At 54.0% G+C, this 16,655-nt stretch overlaps 1 protein-coding gene across 1 annotated transcript in view; it reads right to left on the bottom strand.

The window, feature by feature from the left end:
- Positions 1-2,015: 2,015 nt before the first annotated feature.
- Positions 2,016-16,655, bottom strand: part of PAPPA2 (pappalysin 2) — a 76,821-nt gene continuing 62,181 nt past the window's right edge. The window contains exons 22-23 of the mRNA XM_032192267.1: positions 5,935-6,033; positions 2,016-4,508 (exon numbers count right to left, since the gene is read on the bottom strand). Of these exons, the coding sequence (XP_032048158.1) occupies positions 4,434-4,508; positions 5,935-6,033 (174 nt within the window). The 3' untranslated portion in view covers positions 2,016-4,433. The remainder of the gene's footprint in view (positions 4,509-5,934; positions 6,034-16,655) is intronic.

Genomic DNA, 16,655 nt, shown 5'->3' with positions numbered 1-16,655 from the left:
GGTGGCTCCCTCCCATGCTTGAGGCTGTGGGGCCTCTTAATGAATTGTCCTCCATAAAAATCTGGTTCTGGTGGGAATCTGTGCTCTGGGGACATCGGGTGTCACTGGGAACTGCTGTTCCTCCTCCGGGGAGCAGCGAGAGGCTTCCTGCAAAGACCAGGAGCGAAGGAGGGGCTGGTGCTCACCAGGGGGAGGCGTGTGGCTGCTGGAGGAGGAGAGGGAGCAGGATATAAAGGCAGGACAAGGGACGTGACAGATAGAAGATAATACAGAGGGACGCTCAGGATGGGTTGAGCATCCCCAACAGGAGCACCCCAGACCCCCCTGGGTGTGCTGTGAAGGGCAGTGCTGGAGGCAGCCCTGTTGTGTCCCCACACCCAGCACCCCCAGGGCTTGCCGTGGCCTCCCTGCCTTCCAGCAGCAGCATGAGCCCGGGCGGCTCAGCTTGTTTCCATCAGCACATCTGGCTCCAATTGCCGGCAGAAGGAAGGGCCCCACACACCCGGGCTGTGGTGACAAGGGGACGGGTGTTCGACAGCACCGAGCCGCCCTCGCCCCCCCAGGTGTCTGGTGATGGAGCAGGGCTCACCCAGCACGCAGCCAGGGCGAGGGGCTCCTCCTTGCATGTCCTCTTCCCATTGCCCCTCTCTGGGGCTGGGGCCGGTGACATGCTCATGCCAGGAGGAAATTTGGGATGTTGTTGCCTTCTGTAGCCTCGGCGCTGCCCCACGGCATCCATCAGCCCCCCAGCCCACTGCCGTCGCTTGTGTTTTCCAGTCCTGCCCGACCTTTCCGCTCGCTCGGCCGTGACTCACCTTCTCCGGCGTCTGCAAGGGAGGCGTGTGGTGGAGGAAAGACAAACAGCTCCTAGCTCGGGTTTGGGCTGCTCAAACCCTGCCGCGGAGCTGCCAGAGGGTGCAGGGGCTCCCTGGGGACCACCCCGCACTGGGGCAGGTGAGCGCTGAGAGCCAGTGTCTGGACAGGGGGACATTGCCTTGTGGGCTACAGCCCTGGTCTGATGGGGGGAGAGGTTTGGAATAGTCACATTGGCAATGGGAAAGAGAAGCCCTGGAAGCTCTTTTCCTTAAAGTCTACAAAAGGCAATATTTCCTCTGAACAAACCATCCTGGAGCCCCTAGGACATGACCAAACGGGCTGGCCCTGGTTGGGATGTGGCCACCATCTGTGGATGTCCCCTGTCTTGGGGACATAGGATGTTTGTGGGATTTGGGGACATCCATGGGACCGGGCTCAGCTGGCACTGTGGCAATAGCTTGTCCTGGTCCCCGTTACACTCCACGATGGTGGGTGCTGAAGTCACTGGCATCCATTGGGCTCACCACCATCTGATGGCAGAACTGGAGCCCAGCACTGTGGTGCCACCCACCTCATGCAGGGCTTTTTGTCTGTGTGTGCAAATAATAAGTGGTTGTTAAAAAATAAATTAATATAAGGCTTTCTAAAATTATTAAGCACCTTTCTTATCATTTTTGTTTTTAACTCTCTTGCCAGGGTACCATTTGGCATGTTGGGCACTGATGTGAGCCATCCTGTGCTCCCTGTCCCCAGGGAGGTGGCACATGAAATACACACACACACACACACACACACACACACACACACACACACAAATCTCCTACTTTTATGGTGGGTTAATTACCAAAAGACACCAGCTGTGGGGCAGTTTGTAGTATAAGCAGTGAAAGGCCACTTGGCACGAAGAGGTGATGGTCACCCTTCTTGCCTGGCTGCAAAATTGTCCTTGCAGCTGGTGGAGGACATTGAGGTTCCCCCAAACCCAAAAGGCCTTCTCCTGGTGGGCTGGGACAGTGCTGGGGGAGTCCGTGGTTTGGGGCAGAGGAGGGCTGTGGGTCAGGTAGGTGCAGGAGCCACCGGACCACCTCTGTTCCCAGCCCGGACCCCATCAGCTGAAGCAAAGAGGCAGGAGAGGTGGTGGATGAGAAGATTATTTATTTTTCATAGATTTTTATAAAAAATAATTATCAAATACAAAAAAATAAAAATAGCAGCAGCCTCCGTTGTGAATAAAACCCTAAAGGGGACAAAAACCGCTCAGTGTCGCTATAGAAGAACAATATTTCGGTATGTAGAAGCTATTCAGCCATGAGAAGCACAGATCTCTACCAGCCAAGCCAGCACCTCCAGCCCTCCCGTCCCTTCCTGCCCTTGGTGATCAGGGACAAGCCATGACCGAGACCAGGATTTTCATGCAAAAAGTGTACAATTTCAGCATCTAAACACATAGGTGCCCAGGTAACGCTGACATCAGGCAGGTGATAAGATGCCAAGGCTTGAAATTCTCCCATCTCCCTCTGCGTGTCACCCTCGTCCCGTGTACGTGTGGCCACCACAACCCCCTGGCCACCAGGTCCCCATGGTGTCCCCCACTCCTGCTGTGCCTGCGCCTGGGGGGCCCTGGGTGTCCCCTTCCCTGTGATGGAGTGGGATGGGACACCTGAGCTGCATCTTCCATGGGGCATCAGACTCACAGAGGGGCTTATTTTTCTTTTTCCATTTCATTATTATTATTATTATTATTTGATTGAAAAGTTGCTTGAAGCCAAACAATTGCAGCTCTGCCAAACTGACGGTGCATTTGGGTGAAAAGATGGGGTGTTTTTGCTTGTGCTTGACAGGACCAGAAATGTCCAGAGGAGGTGGGTCCCAGCACCCCCTTGAGCATCCCTGCCTGGGCCAGGGCACGCAGCGAGGGCAGGACAGGATGTGACCAGCGGGTAATGGGAGCACTCAGGGCTTGGAGAAGGACACGGCATCTCCTGCTTCAGTGCTGGTGGGATGTCCAGGTGCCTCTGCCCCCTGCTCCTGTCCTTCAGCCAAATATAACTTTGGGAGATGCCTGACAAAAAGCGCTGTGAGGAGGATGCTAGTAAAAGCCAAAGGATGCCTTGAAAATCCCTGGTCTCTCCACACCGTGTCACCCTCTCTCCATCGCTCCTGCACCAGACAAACCCTGGCTTGGAGCCTGACTCCACCGGCTCAGGCCAGGCACTGAGGATGCAGCTGAGCAGCCTTGGGCCTCCCAGCCTGAGCCTGGAGCTGCAGAGCCTCCTGGACACAGATGGGTTTCTGTGCTCCTGCTCTGGGGTCCCTTCTCAGCTCTCCTCCTTCCATCCCTTTTCTCTTTGCAGCACAAAACCATCAGTGACAGCCCCAGCTGGAGCTGGGCCCTTCCCAGCCTGCCACATTATGGGGCTGGCCCAGGGTCCCACACCAAGCTTCGGGGCAGGGGGCAAAATTTCTAGCTGGGCCTTTTCGGGGTGAGGAGAGAATCTGAAGATTTTCACTTTGTATCTACAGGAGGAAGAAACTCATTGACTGGATGTGCAGTGCAATGGACTGGGCCACAGAGATAGCAATAAGGAGAAGCTCAGCAGCAGCAGATGATGTTCAAGGTGTCCTGACAGGTCATCTGGGTCCTGTCCCTCCCTGTTCTACACGGCCTGGTCTCCCCCAAGAGCTGCTGACTGAAGCTTATGCTTGGAGATGTGGGGAAAGAAAAGAAGGGCCACTTCAGCTTCCTTCATCTCAGAGCATCACAGTTACTCCAGCTTGCCCGTCACATCCCTCATCTAGCTGGATCTCACCAGCTGTGGTGCGTCCAGGGTACAGCAACACTTCTCAACCTCAAAATCCTGTTCCAGGACCAGCAGCAGGCAAATCCCAAGGGCAAAACTTGCCTTCGGCAGATACCGAGAACACCTCGAGGCCCTGGCCTCCATGCCTCCCACCTGGGAGCTCTCTCCTGGCTTGGCTGGGATGTTTGGCTTCTCTCTCTGTCCTCCTTCCAGCTCCCTCTCAGCAAACGAGGGGGAATTCCCTGCTCTTCCCGCCCGGACCTGCCCTTTTCCCAATGGTTTGTACTTCACAGCAGCATGGGTGTGTGACAAAGGGTATCCTTTCTCAGCTTCATCAAGAGCAAAGAAAATATAATATATATTTTTATATATTATATATATATATGTATATATATATATAATTAAGTTTAAATATTTGCAGAGATCACAACTACCTCGACCTTGCTAAAAGAAGCCTGTACAGCAGAGGGAGGGGGGTGAATAGTGACAAAATCCAGAGCAAAGACAAACGCTCAGACGCCGGTCCAGGACACACGTCCGTGGCAGCGTCTGGGCTCTTGGTGCTGGACCCTGCGCTGAGCCCCTCGGGCCAGACCCCGAAGTCCCGGGCAGGAGCCTGTGAGGCAGGGTGCGGTGATGGGGATGGGACCGCCCGGCCTCCTGTTCCACAGCCACCACCTGCTCCGTGGCTTCCACTGCCATCCTCCTGCCCGGCTCGTCCTCAGGCCTCCTGCCCCCGGCACCCTGCCACCACCTGCTGGTGCCCCTTCGCTCCTCGGGCGCTCGCCTGACCGACAGAGGTCCTCCACGGCCCCGCTACTGGTTCTCCTCCGCCGCCGGGTCACGGCACGTGCATTCGTCCTGGTCACAGTCAGCAGCAAATGGGATCACCTAGCGGGACACAAGGGAGAGGTAAGACCAGAGCAAGCCTCCGCTTCGAGGCCCCTGGCCTGCCAGCAGCCCTGCAGCTCCACCAGCCTTCTCCACCTCGGTACGGACAGACTTTGGGCTGATGTTGGTGTGGTGGTGACTGCTGGGCTCTACACCCACCAGAAAACAGCTCCACCATGGGGTGTCCCCAGTGGTAGCTGCGACCCACAGCTGAGGTTTGTTCTTAGCGTTTTCCTCTTCAGTAACTTGCATTTCAAATTCTGCCATCGGGGTCAGCTTGAGTCTCGTGCTCCAAAAGTCAAACCCTCGGGAGAACTGTCCCCTGGTGGGTGTTAACCATTTGGACTAGGTGAGGCACGTCTAGGTTTGGGTTTTACTTTGACCCATGGTGGAAAGCCCGCCGTGTCCATGCCTGAGCCTGTGGTGCTGTCCTTCAGCCCACTGCTGGCTCTTCCCGGCTCAGCCACAGCACGGAGGTAGCACGGCCTCATCTTTTGCACTCCTTGGAGGAACTCATGCTGCTGGAGAGCTGGGACCTAGGAGGGTCATGAGCTGGGGCTGGGTCTCCTGAGAGCCATGGGACTGAATCCCCCTGCCTTCCACTGCAAACCCATCCTGTATTTTGGCCAGAAATGCAGATGTCTCAAACCCTTGAGAGCCATGCCTGGCTCTGAGATGTGATACCGGTACACAGGCTTCACTCATCACTTGGGTGTAAAGCCTTTTCTCTCCTATCTCAGCTGGATCTTCCCAGGATTTCATTTTTCCCTTTCTCTCTGTATGTGTGTGTGATGAAAGGAAAAATGATTCAAGCTCCACAACAAAGATGAGAAGATCCAAATTCACATATTTTTGCAGTGAGAAATTATCTCGTGCCCTATGGTTTGTTTTGCTGTTGGATATGTTTAGGAAGGATGGGCTGTGAGTACTGGATAGCGAGTTAGATGGGAGGGGTGGTTGTGGTGGGAGACAAAGAAGGGTCTGCACAACTCTTCCGCTGCGTTGCTCGCTCTGTGCTATTCCTCCTTCTTTACCCCGAGTGCTGGGAGGGAAAATCAACCCACAGCAGATGCCAACAGACCATGCCAAATGCCAAAGTCCCTTGAGATTGCTCTGTTATACAAGGTGACTTCTGACTCACCATGACTAGCACTATGATGGAAATCATTTATTTGGGACTTATTGCCCAAAATGAGAGGGAATCCTGTGAGCTTCAGCGGGAGCTGGGTTGAGCTCTCAGTCGCACTGGCATGGGTCCAAACCTCACTGTAATCAGTGGAACCGATGTCTATCAGCTTCAGCTGGCTTTGGTTTAAAATCATGGGTTTGTTGATGGGAGAATTGCCTTGCAGGCCAGTTTCTGCAGCCAGGAAAGCCAAACAACATGGCTAGCAGTGACCACTTACTCCTAAATCCAGGCACTTACCTTCCTGGAGGACAGTGTGGAGGAGCAGCAGTCACCCCCGTCGTACTGGCAGTATGCCCGGTTGTTGATGGTGTCACACCAGCCATCTGCTTGGAAGGGCTAGAGAAAGGAGTCATAGATGAAAGGGTTATTCAGAAGTGGAAGGTTGCCCCCAAAAGCAGAGATCCTTGGTCCTCAGCAAGGCCACCATGTGCCCCTGATGAGGCAGGGCCTTGTTCCAAGATGCACAGCCTAACCCCAAGCCAAGGGCCACCAGAAGACGGTGCTCACGGGGCAGCAGCTTTGGGATGGGCTTCCTCTGCCCAAGGGAATTGTGCCAGGAAACGAGAAGGTAAATCCACACTGCATGAGGGGGCAACAGACTGAGTGCCACAAGACCCCATCCCACTGAGTGCCACAAGACCCCATCCTACTCAGCACCTCTCCACAGAGCCCAGCGCAGCCCACCTAGGAGTGAGTTCACCACCTCACCTGCTCGTCCACCTTCTAACACTATCCTCATGCAGTGCCCCTGTAATCCTGCTCTCTGCGTGCTCACTGCCAGGGCAGGGCTCGGTGAGAGGCTGGACCAGATCTTCCCTCCATCACCCCTCTTCCCAAAGAGCTTGGCTCTGAGGTTGAGCCTGGTGACCTGGCTTGGGCAGCTAAAAACAGAGAGGCTGTTATGAGGAGCAATGGAGCATCCTTTAGACTATGAGAGAGGTTTGGCAAGGTCAGGAGTCCCCCAGGAGCACTTGTGCCCAAGCCAAGCCAACGCTGGCAAGTGCTGGTTGCAAGGACTAAACCTTTTCCAGAATGCTCCTGGTATGGCCCTACCCCAGGGGAATCGCCCCCTGATTCCTCTAGGCTCTCCAGTGGAGGCTCTTGCCCAATCCACAGCACACGGCTCTGCCAAACCTTGCCAGGTTGGACTGCACGGCTATTATCTGGTGTCTGGGTGGGAAGAAGAGAAGGGATCTTCGAGCACTAGCTCTCTGTAGGCAAAATCCAACTCTGGCTTGAGTGGAGAGGGCATCAGCCTACTGATGAGTCAGTGGGGCCCCCACCTGGCCCCCTGGGGGTAACGGTGCCCAGCTTGCCCTTGTGCAGCCCAGACAAATGCCCCATCATTAGCAACCTCCTGTGCTTTCAGCAGTAATGTGGAAACAGAAAGCTATTCCAAGAGAATAGCTTTCTGACCAGAAATATTAAATGGCACAAACAGCCATTCAGAAATCCACTTTATTTTCTTTTTTCTTTTTTTTTTTTTTTTTTTTGTTATGTTTAGTTACATGAGTCATCTGATCAGAGAAGAGAAACAAGCAACTGGAGCTGAGCAGCAGCCAAGTGGGGCTGCGAAACGAGGCCGTGCGACGGGTGCAGCCGAACTGCGTGCATGTGGAGCACTTGCAAAAAGCTGTCAGGAACGATCTGCAGCTGAGGTTTATTTATCGCAGATCCACATCAGCCCCGCCAAGCAACAACCCAATGTGCTAACAGAACGGAGAGGCCATTCATTAGCTGGGTGATTAGTAATGAAATAATTCTCCCGCTCTGTGCTGGTAGCTACTGGCCCAGCAACCGTGGCCATCCTCCAGGAGGACTGCTGTCATCAGAGAGGCTCCTGGTGGAAACCTGGCCATCCCGTTGCTCATGGAAGCAGCCGGCCTGTTTCACTGGGTCTGGAGGCCCCAGGTGGCAACAGGGCTTAGGAGAACACACCCGACCCTGGCCTTTGGTGGCCACTCACCCACAGTGCTGCTTAACCACGTAGCAGCCTGCAGAGAAATGTCACCGCACCGGGGCCGCCCGCACCGACTGTGCTGAGGCCAGCACGGTGACAGTGCCACTGATTCACACCAGAGCCGAACCCAAACCAGGAAACCAACGTGTCTTTTTGTCAGCCCTAGGCTGGGGCCCAACATGGCCCCTCTGCTCCCCCAGTGCAGGGAACAGGCGCAGGGGTTATGGCAAGCTGCTGAACCCGTCGGCGCTAGCGCTGCTGCAGCCACCTACAGCCCTGGGGCTACCCCAGGCAGCTGGGTAGAGTTTTCTTTTCATGCCCCCAGCTGCTCATCCAAGCCTCTTTCCAGCCCAGGAACCACTGCACCTGAGTTCCCAGGGGATGTGGGCAAGCAGCACAGCTGCCAGAAGATGCACGAAGCCCTGAAGCCGAGCCCTCTGCAAAGCTCGTCCTAAGCCCAGGGAGAGGGGGCTCTGCACGATGGCTCTCACCTCGTGCCTCGCAGAAGTCCCCAGCACTCCCAGCCCCTTGGGAAGCTAAGGAGGACTGCTGGCATTTCTCCCATGAGGAAACTGAGGAACAGAGGCAGGGTGGTTGCTGGTTTTGGCCAGCTGAGCCCCGCGTTGGTTCTCCATGGGGACATCCACCTGTCTGAAGCCCAGAGGACCCTGGGGAGCGATTTCACCAGTGCAATAGGGCACGCACTCCTCGTCTTCTTCCAAAGAAAACCTCCAGTGGCTCTCAAAGGATGGTGAGCAAACGTGTCTGGGCCGAGATGCGGTGGGCTGGGGTGGCGATGCTGGGGCTGGCAGGTGCAGGGACACAGGCTGGGGGCTGGCTGCTGGCGGGGACGCGCTCTGGATGTGATTTGCTTTCACGGCAGAGTTTTTCCTTGAGCTTTGCTCCATGTGTCATGACTCACTGGCAAAACAACACCTGCTGCTCCTGCAGTTTCCATCTAATTACTGCAGAGGATTGCCGGTCCCGGCTGCACAGGTCTGAAATGATTTCCAGATTGTGTCTTGTGTGCAAGGTGGGGGAGGACAGAGGCAGGGACAGGATGAGCAAGAAGAGGCTCTTGCTTTCTCCCTACACCTATTAGGGCTAATTGCCCCCCTCCCCTCAACCCGCTGGAGCCCGTACCCCACCCTAAACAAATACAGGCTCCTATGGCAACACTTGTTGGGGAAACTTAACAGCTCATGCTCCGAATTACATTGGAAAAACATATGAGGGGAAAATAAGAAATGACTAATTGGACCGGAGGCTCCAGAGAGCCAGGAGCATGGGTTGGGGACCGCCAGCCCTGCTCCTCGCAGCCCCAGGATGGGCTGGGGCAGTCTCAGTTCTGACAGGGCTGCAGCAGATCAAGGTGAGCTACCAGGGACGGGCTGGCGAGGAGATGCTGCACCTCTCAGCAGATCCCCAGGGGAGACACCACGCATCCTGTCGCTTTGCCCAGAGAGCCTCCAGCTGGTTTCAGTCTTGGCAAGCAGAAAGAGAAAACTATGGTGCTGCTGGATGCCCTTCATTTATGGGGGCACATCCATGGGCTTTGGCTTTCCTCTGTCCATACTTGCATCAGTCTCATTGAGGTCTCGTAAGAGTCATGGCCGGGGAGGACATGGGCAGTGCAAACAGCTACAAACAGGTGATGTGAGAGAGAGAATCACCTACAGACACCTGCAGCCAGTCTTCGAGCCATGCAGCTCTGCAGGAAGCAATGCCAGCATGGGGTGAAGGGAGGTTGGAGCATGCTGGTGACTCCCAGAAGGACCTGTAAGTGTTTTAGGATGTGACAGGGAGCTGTTTGGCCAGGCTGCGTGCCACCATGAACCGGGCTATATCATCCATCTTCCTTGTTCAGACAGGAGCATCGCCAGGACATGTGTTAGCACGTGGAGATCGGCATCTGGCACTGCAGGGCCCAGGCGGTGCGCTGCCCTAATAAAAATAGTAACCACGCATCCAGTGTTTTGCTCACAGCTTTTTCCTCCATCCTGCAGAGCCCCCAGGGCTGGGGCTGAACTCACTGGCTCTGTCCCCACGGCTGGCTGATCCAAATCTGACAGTGCAGGGAGCTCCAGGGCCACCTCCTTGGCTCTTGCCCCAGTGTCACTGGCGAGGTGGACGGGGTCCAGATGCTTTCTTCAAACCGCCTTATAAGTGAGTTGATTCACTGCAAAAGAGCCTGGAAGGGTGTGACAGGAATGGTGGTGAGCAAGACAGCCGGAGAGGCTGGGTTTGGGGAAGGCGGCGAAGCACGGCAGATAAACCACAGATGCCATCAGTACTGCACATACTTCGGTGCTGCGTCACGGGCGGTTGGTCAACAGCACGTCTCAGGAACGCAGGTTTTGCTCTGGTTGAGCAGACCTGAAGCCCCAGTACCTTGCTTTTGGCAATGACCCATTCCAGATGCTTCAGAGGAAGGTTGAAAAAAAAAGTTAAAAAAAAAAAAAGTGCAGCATACACCTGGCCAATTATGTACTGAACAGCTCTACTGCACTGCTGTGGAAAATGCTTGTGATTTCAGTCTGCCTCTAGCTAGAAAAAGCCCAGATCCCCATTTTTGGGGATTAATCCAGCCTCAGTAAGCAAAATGTTTTCCCCCAGCCTCCAGGTCCTGGGCTTTGCAGCCATGGTGATCCCATCCAGAGAGGAAACACAGGTCCTCACGTCCTTCACTTTGGGCATCAGTATTTTGGGCTTTGATGTGGAAGGCCTCGGACAACGTACATGCCAGGATGGCCACATGCCACCACACAGGTGCCTCTCTGGAAAGCTGTAGCTTTCAAAGCAGCCCTGGACGAGCATCATTTTGGCACGGGGACCAGCCCTGGAAAAGCTGCTGATGCTCTCGGCCCCACACCTTGTGCATCAGCTTCATCGCTGCTGTTTCTGCTCTTGTGGCGTGAGTGTCTGCCAGGGCTTGGGTGGGAAGACTGGAGAAGATCGAAGGGAGATGGTGCAACAAGGGACACAGGGATGTGACTAAGTGATAAGCCTCCATGAGGGACTTGCTCCCCTCGGGGACAGCCGCAGATCTCACAGCACATATGCGAAAGCTGCTGCACGGAGGAGGATGGTGAGCACAAGGAGGCTGCACAAGACCTGGGCCACCACAGTCCCCAGGCAAGGTGCTTCAGAGAGCTCTGCTATTTCAGGATGTCTCTTGGAGGACATGAAGGGTGCCCTAGGCCTTGCTAAAGGCTGGTTCACACAACCCTGCTGTGCATCCACCACCCCACAGTCTTTACTTGGGTCCCTAAAAATTCCCCTGTGGAAAAATCCCTGTCTCCATCCCTTCAGCATTGCTCCAAACCACTGTTCCCTTACAGAAAACACAGGCTGCTTTCAGTCCCTCCAGCCACAGCCACAGCTAAAGGGATGCTCCAGCACAGTGTCCCCAGGACGCATCCCTTCCCTGCACACACTGACGCTGGTGGGGCAGAGAGCCCGGCAATTCTTGGCTCCCCTGGCTTGCCCAGGGAAGTTGACGGGGAATGCAGACTGTGGGAGGAAATGACAATGTTCATTGTTTGGATTAAATATTTTTCTTGGCCCTCTCTCTGTTGCAGAGTGTCTTTTATTTCATTATTTTTTCTCCCCCCTCCCCAACACCCCAAGCACGCTGACTTTCCCTCTCTCTTTCCTGAGGCTCTCCAGCACGCAAGGAGGAAATCAGCTCTGAAAAACACAGGGAGGGACAGAGAGGGAACAGAGCTGGCAACAGCTCAAAAGTTTTTTTTTTGGGATGCCTCACTGCTCTGGGCCACTTCAAACAGCAAGCAAGTGCTACCTGGCTGACTTCACCCAGGGAAAGAGAACTCTAGAGAGGAGAGATCGAGAAATTTGGCAAGAAGCACCTGGGACAAGTGGCTCGAGGAAGAGGAAAGAGAAATTCCTGCAGACCCAGCACTTGACCCAATATTTCTGCACTACCTAGTTTCTGTGCTGCTTTTGAACTGTCACAGCTGTCCCTCGGAGCCACGTGCCTACAGGATGGCTTGCTTGGAGAAGTCACAGACCCGCCCCAACACCTCTGACACAGCCAGAAAGCAAAACAGAGAAACACCAGTTGTTTCTGAGTTTGCTGGTGTCCTTGAGCCATTCCTTATCAGCACAACATGCAGGCTGCTTTCATCACCTTCTCAGGTCTTCAGGAAAATCTGCTCCAGTTCTGGCATCCTGCGGCCCACGCCTCATAAAGAAAACAGAGGCTGGCTGCTTGAGAAAGAGCACTCCATGTACTCGAAGGAATACTTGAAGGAAGAAGGGATGGGCTGAAAGGAGGCACCCTGCTGTCTGGTTTCAGCCTATGTGCCATCACTTGGACTGTGGTGCCCAAGGCAAGCAAGCAACTGCCCAGCTCCCAGTAGCCTTGGTAATTTGGAGGTGCTGCAGGCAAAGAGGATCCCGTGGACATTGGGTTTCCTGCAAACATCTGGGCCCAGGGATGTTTCTTCAGCCCTGACCCTTGCTCCTCAGAGAGCCTGCATCTCAGCAGATGGCAATCTGGAAAGGGCTCTGCACAGCCTGTGGGGGCATGAGGGAAGGAGGGGATGGGAAGGTGGTGTAGGTGTAGGTGAACACCACATGAGAGCAGATCTTTGCCTGAATAAAAGCATCTGGTCCGTGATCTGGTCAGGGTGGATTCCCCTTATCCTTTCTACACCCTGATCTCAGTGCTCACAGCAGATGGGGGGAGGAAGCGCCCAGAAGAAGCAGAGAGCAGGCAAGGGGGAGGACAGGGAGATGCCGCGTGGAGACAGTGCTCCTGGCAAGCCCGGGGCTCCCCGAGGTGGGTCCCCGCACGCAGGAAGCCTGGGCTTCCCCTGCCACGAGCACCAGCCTGCCGCCCTGCCCCAGCACCTCGCCTGCTGCCCGGCAGGGGATCTCCTGCCAAGCCGTTCGTGCAAAATATGTTGCAGGATAGAACGGGTTATGGAAAACAAGCCCTGAAAACCACAAGGGCCTCCTGACCCACTTGTATCTGGTTTCTGCCAAGTTCTTGTTACAGATCTTAAACAGAAAGAAAAACAATGTACGAGGGATGAAGGAGCTGAAGGGGAATATTCGTGTTGGAAGAGCAGTTGGCTGGGCTACGCTCGGGGATGTTTGTTTATTATCCAATGCAACTCGCTGATTTTTATTTCAGCGGGTGCTTTCAGTGGCTTTCCACTCCTCTGTCTGTGCCCCTGGCTGCACGAAGGCTCTGCAGAGAGAGGGGAGAGCAGGACGGGGGCTCTGCAACCTGTCCCTTTCACCACGCTCCTGTGTGATTGCTTTGCTTCCCTCTGGTTGCATTGTCTCTTAAGAAAATGTGATCTCTGTAATCACACTCCACATGTGTGCAGGGGACAAAGGTTCTCTCCTGCTCATACAGCCCTGCCTGGTCCTATTTGTATCTCTTTAAGCATCCTATGTCCTCGAATATTTTAAATCCCTTCCTGAACTTAAAGCTACTGCCCACCTCTGCAGCCTCACCTGCCAGCCAGGTTCAGAGTTCAGGGCTCACTGTGTACAAGATATTTTCTTTCACCTGTTTGAAACCCCCTTGCTAGCCTCTGGCAGCGCTCCCTAGTTCTGCGTCCATCTTACCCAGCACCTCTGTGACTTGGCAAACCTCCAGCAGCCTCCTGCTCTCCAAACTGGAGAGTCCCAGTCTTTTCAAGATGCCTAGCTGTGGCATCCCTTTAATCACTTTGATTGCTTCACTGTATCCTCTGGAGATGTGGAGGCCAACATGGCACACACTAACCAATATGCGAATGTACCAGAGCCTTGGGCCACTCACAGAGTCCTTTTTGGTCACCTGGACCACACGGGCTTTTAGGCTTTGGCAAGACCTTCGAGGGAACAGCAGTCGCACAGCCTCTTGCTTTCTTACAAAAAGAGCAGTAGGATCCTCTCCCCATTTTCAAAGTCAGGTGGCAGGCAGAGGAAGAGTGCAGACTGTATAGAAGAGTCACAAAATGCTCCCATGGGGATAGGAGATGAGACAGTGGTGATATGAGCAGGATGAGAGGGTGACTTTATATTCTGGCCATGCTAAAATACCTGGTTGCTCCAGAGAGTCTCCTCAGAGAAACTGGGTCACCTGCAGTCCTCACTGCCCTAAGCACCAGGAGAGCAAGCATCATGCTCCTGCCTGCTTTCCTGAGCTGAGCTTTGCCATGGCATAAAACCAGAGTCCTGAGGGTCTGAGAACACAGTGGTCCCGTCGATGGTGAGGACACGCCAGCAGGGTGCCACACCTCATCTCCCATCGCTTTAATGCACGGTGGGACCTTGATTTTAGATGAGACTTCCCAACGTCCCTATTGCATGCATTCTCAAAGGGGTTAATTGCGGCTGACAAATGCTGGCCCCAGGCCACAGACATGCCAAGGGAGGGTTTTATGCATAGCGGTGAGGAGGGCCAAGGATCCTTCAGGGTCCTCAGCTACCTGTTGGGTCACGAACCGCGGTAACAGCTAGCAGCCAGCACCACGCTTTGATCCCTAACTCCTAATTGCCACTGCAATTACTCAGGAAAACCACGAAAGAGAGAACAGCTTAGCATTTTATGATCATGATAACACAGTCGGTAGCACACGCAAGGGCAGTGAGACCTTGTCCTTGTGTGGCGAAGACCTGAGAAGGCCCCAGCAGCTCAACCCGCCAGCACCCAGCGCGCCAGGCAGCCATCTTGTGGCCAAGCCTCCGGCCATGCCCCAGCCTCAGGCAGAGCCCCCCAGCCTTCCCCTCGGCTGTTCCCCAAAAGGGCACCTACCGCAATTAAAACTGCAATTAACCCTTTGCTGCCTTCACACAATGGTGGAACAGAGCCGATGGTGAGGTCATAATGTTGTTGCAGGAGGTCTTGGCTGCCTGTGTCTGCTTGATCGCTGTGAGAGCAGCCCATGTGGCTCTGAGCAGGATGGTGGCGGTGGCACCATCCTGTGAGTAATGCTGAGTAAACATGGTGATGATAAAATAAGCGAGCTTTTCCACTGGAACCGCAGTATGAAAAGAGAGGAGTCCCTACGGTGGGAGAAATAGGGGTGCAGAGCTGATGAGTAGCGTGGACTGGAAGATGCTCTCCTTTCAGAGATGTGGCAAATACTGGCCACCCTCACGCATGGACCGAGCACAGCACCAGGCTCACGGTGGGGAGGAGAGCCTTCTCTCCTCCTCCACCCAGCCCCAAGCCCCCTCCCTCTCCCCCTGGTGCTGCCGTCTGTTTTTCTGCTGATGGCAGGGGATGAGATGTTCCGCTGGCCCTCGAGAGGCGAAGTGCGCTCAGCGCTAACTCGTATTCCTGACGAGCTCCTGGAAGGCTTTGCATCCCCAACTACGTGCCTCTGCGCCGCGGGGATGGGGAACTTGGCAAGGTGCAGCGAGAGACCGGGAGGCAGATGGACGACCAGATTAATGGAAAGAGAAAGGAGGTGGGGAGAGGAGCGAGAGGGATGAGCAGGCAGGCTGGTCTTGCCGCCAGAGTTTGAGAATGATGAGTGAGCATCACTCTGGTGCTGCTGCGCAGTGACTTGAAATTTCCAGCGGGAGATGGGTGAGGTGGGGCCGGGTGGGTTGAGGCTGGGCTTGGTGGCTACTGCCATGCCCCAGCCTGAAGTGCGTCCTCCAGGAAGAGGCTGAACAGCAGGCAGGAGGCCTGCATTCCTCCCAGGTAGGGCTGCTCCCCTAGCTGAAATGGCCAAATGAGAATGTTTCCTCACCCAACGTGCTCTCTGCCGTCAGTGGAGAGACAGTGACATCTCTGAGGGGTGATGTGGACCTGAGGGGACATGGACAGGCCACTGGAACAGCAGTTGTCTGCTCAGTGGAGAGCAGAGGCTGGGCTCCTAAAGGAGGTACCCCTGGTGAGGTATTGCAGGGAAATGAGGAGGAATCTGGGACTAGGGTGGCCTGCACAGCTGGCAAGTCAAAGCTGAACCATGAGAAGCTAAAAAAGCAGAACATTTCTTGTGCAGGCAAATGAAGGAGACACAAAAATAAGGGATGGGGAGGGAGGTGTCATGCAGCAAAGCCAGATTAATGGGCTGTATTCCTTCTCTACCCTACTCTTGCCATCTGATGTCCCCACATCCCACAGGAATTTGGCCCCCAAGTGAAATGACCTCCAAGATCTGCAGGGCTTTTGGTCACAAGGATGGAGGCAGGAGACGAAGGGCAGTGAGGCGATGTGGGTGCAAGCAAGTACAGATGAGGTGGGAATGATGTTCAGGGCATTTCCCCCAATCAAATGAGGGGACTGGTAACACCTCTCTTCTCCCTAGTGCCAAATAGACACCAGAGAAATACTTTGAATGAGACAGTTTAGGTAATAGTTGTGCTTTGTGGCAATATGATGACTACTATAAAACCCATGTTAAAATAAAATAAAATAAAATAAAATAAAATAAAATAAAATAAAATAAAATAAAATAAAATAAAATAAAATAAAATAAAATAAAATAAAATAAAATAAGTTGTCTAGCAAGACTTAATGACCTGCAAGATTGTGGAAGAAAACCCAATGAAAAGAGTAATCAAAGACATGAGAAGGGAGGAGGAGAACAGGGACGAGGCGACTGTGAGCTGTTTCTAAAAGGAAAGCACGAGGGCAAAAGAAACAATCTGAAGGATGAATCTTCATTAGTATTGCAGTGAGTGACTGTGACCTTAAAAATAGTCCTGGGCTGATGAAATTGCTAACAAGGAAGAAGACATTGTTCCACAGAGGAGGATCAGGTTATCTGACAAATAGTTAGATGACCTGGAGAACTAGGGAGAGAAACAGGATGACATTCGCTTGTGTAAAATTGAAGGGCAAGCTCTTATACTGATAGTAAAACATCTGCTGTTAGCTTGGAGCTCATCAGTTGGAAACAAAGGATGCAGAGAAAGATCTGGGTGTACTTGCTGACCTCAGGATCTCTCTGAGCTGCCAGACTGATGCAACTGCAGAAATGACAGCTATGTTCCTGGGTCCTATCAAACGAGAGATTTC

This window comes from Aythya fuligula, chromosome 8 (assembly GCF_009819795.1).
Source record: "Aythya fuligula isolate bAytFul2 chromosome 8, bAytFul2.pri, whole genome shotgun sequence".
NCBI classification, from domain to species: domain Eukaryota; kingdom Metazoa; phylum Chordata; class Aves; order Anseriformes; family Anatidae; genus Aythya; species Aythya fuligula.
Note: the sequence above shows the minus strand (reverse complement) of the source record. Positions and strands in the feature narration are given on the sequence as shown.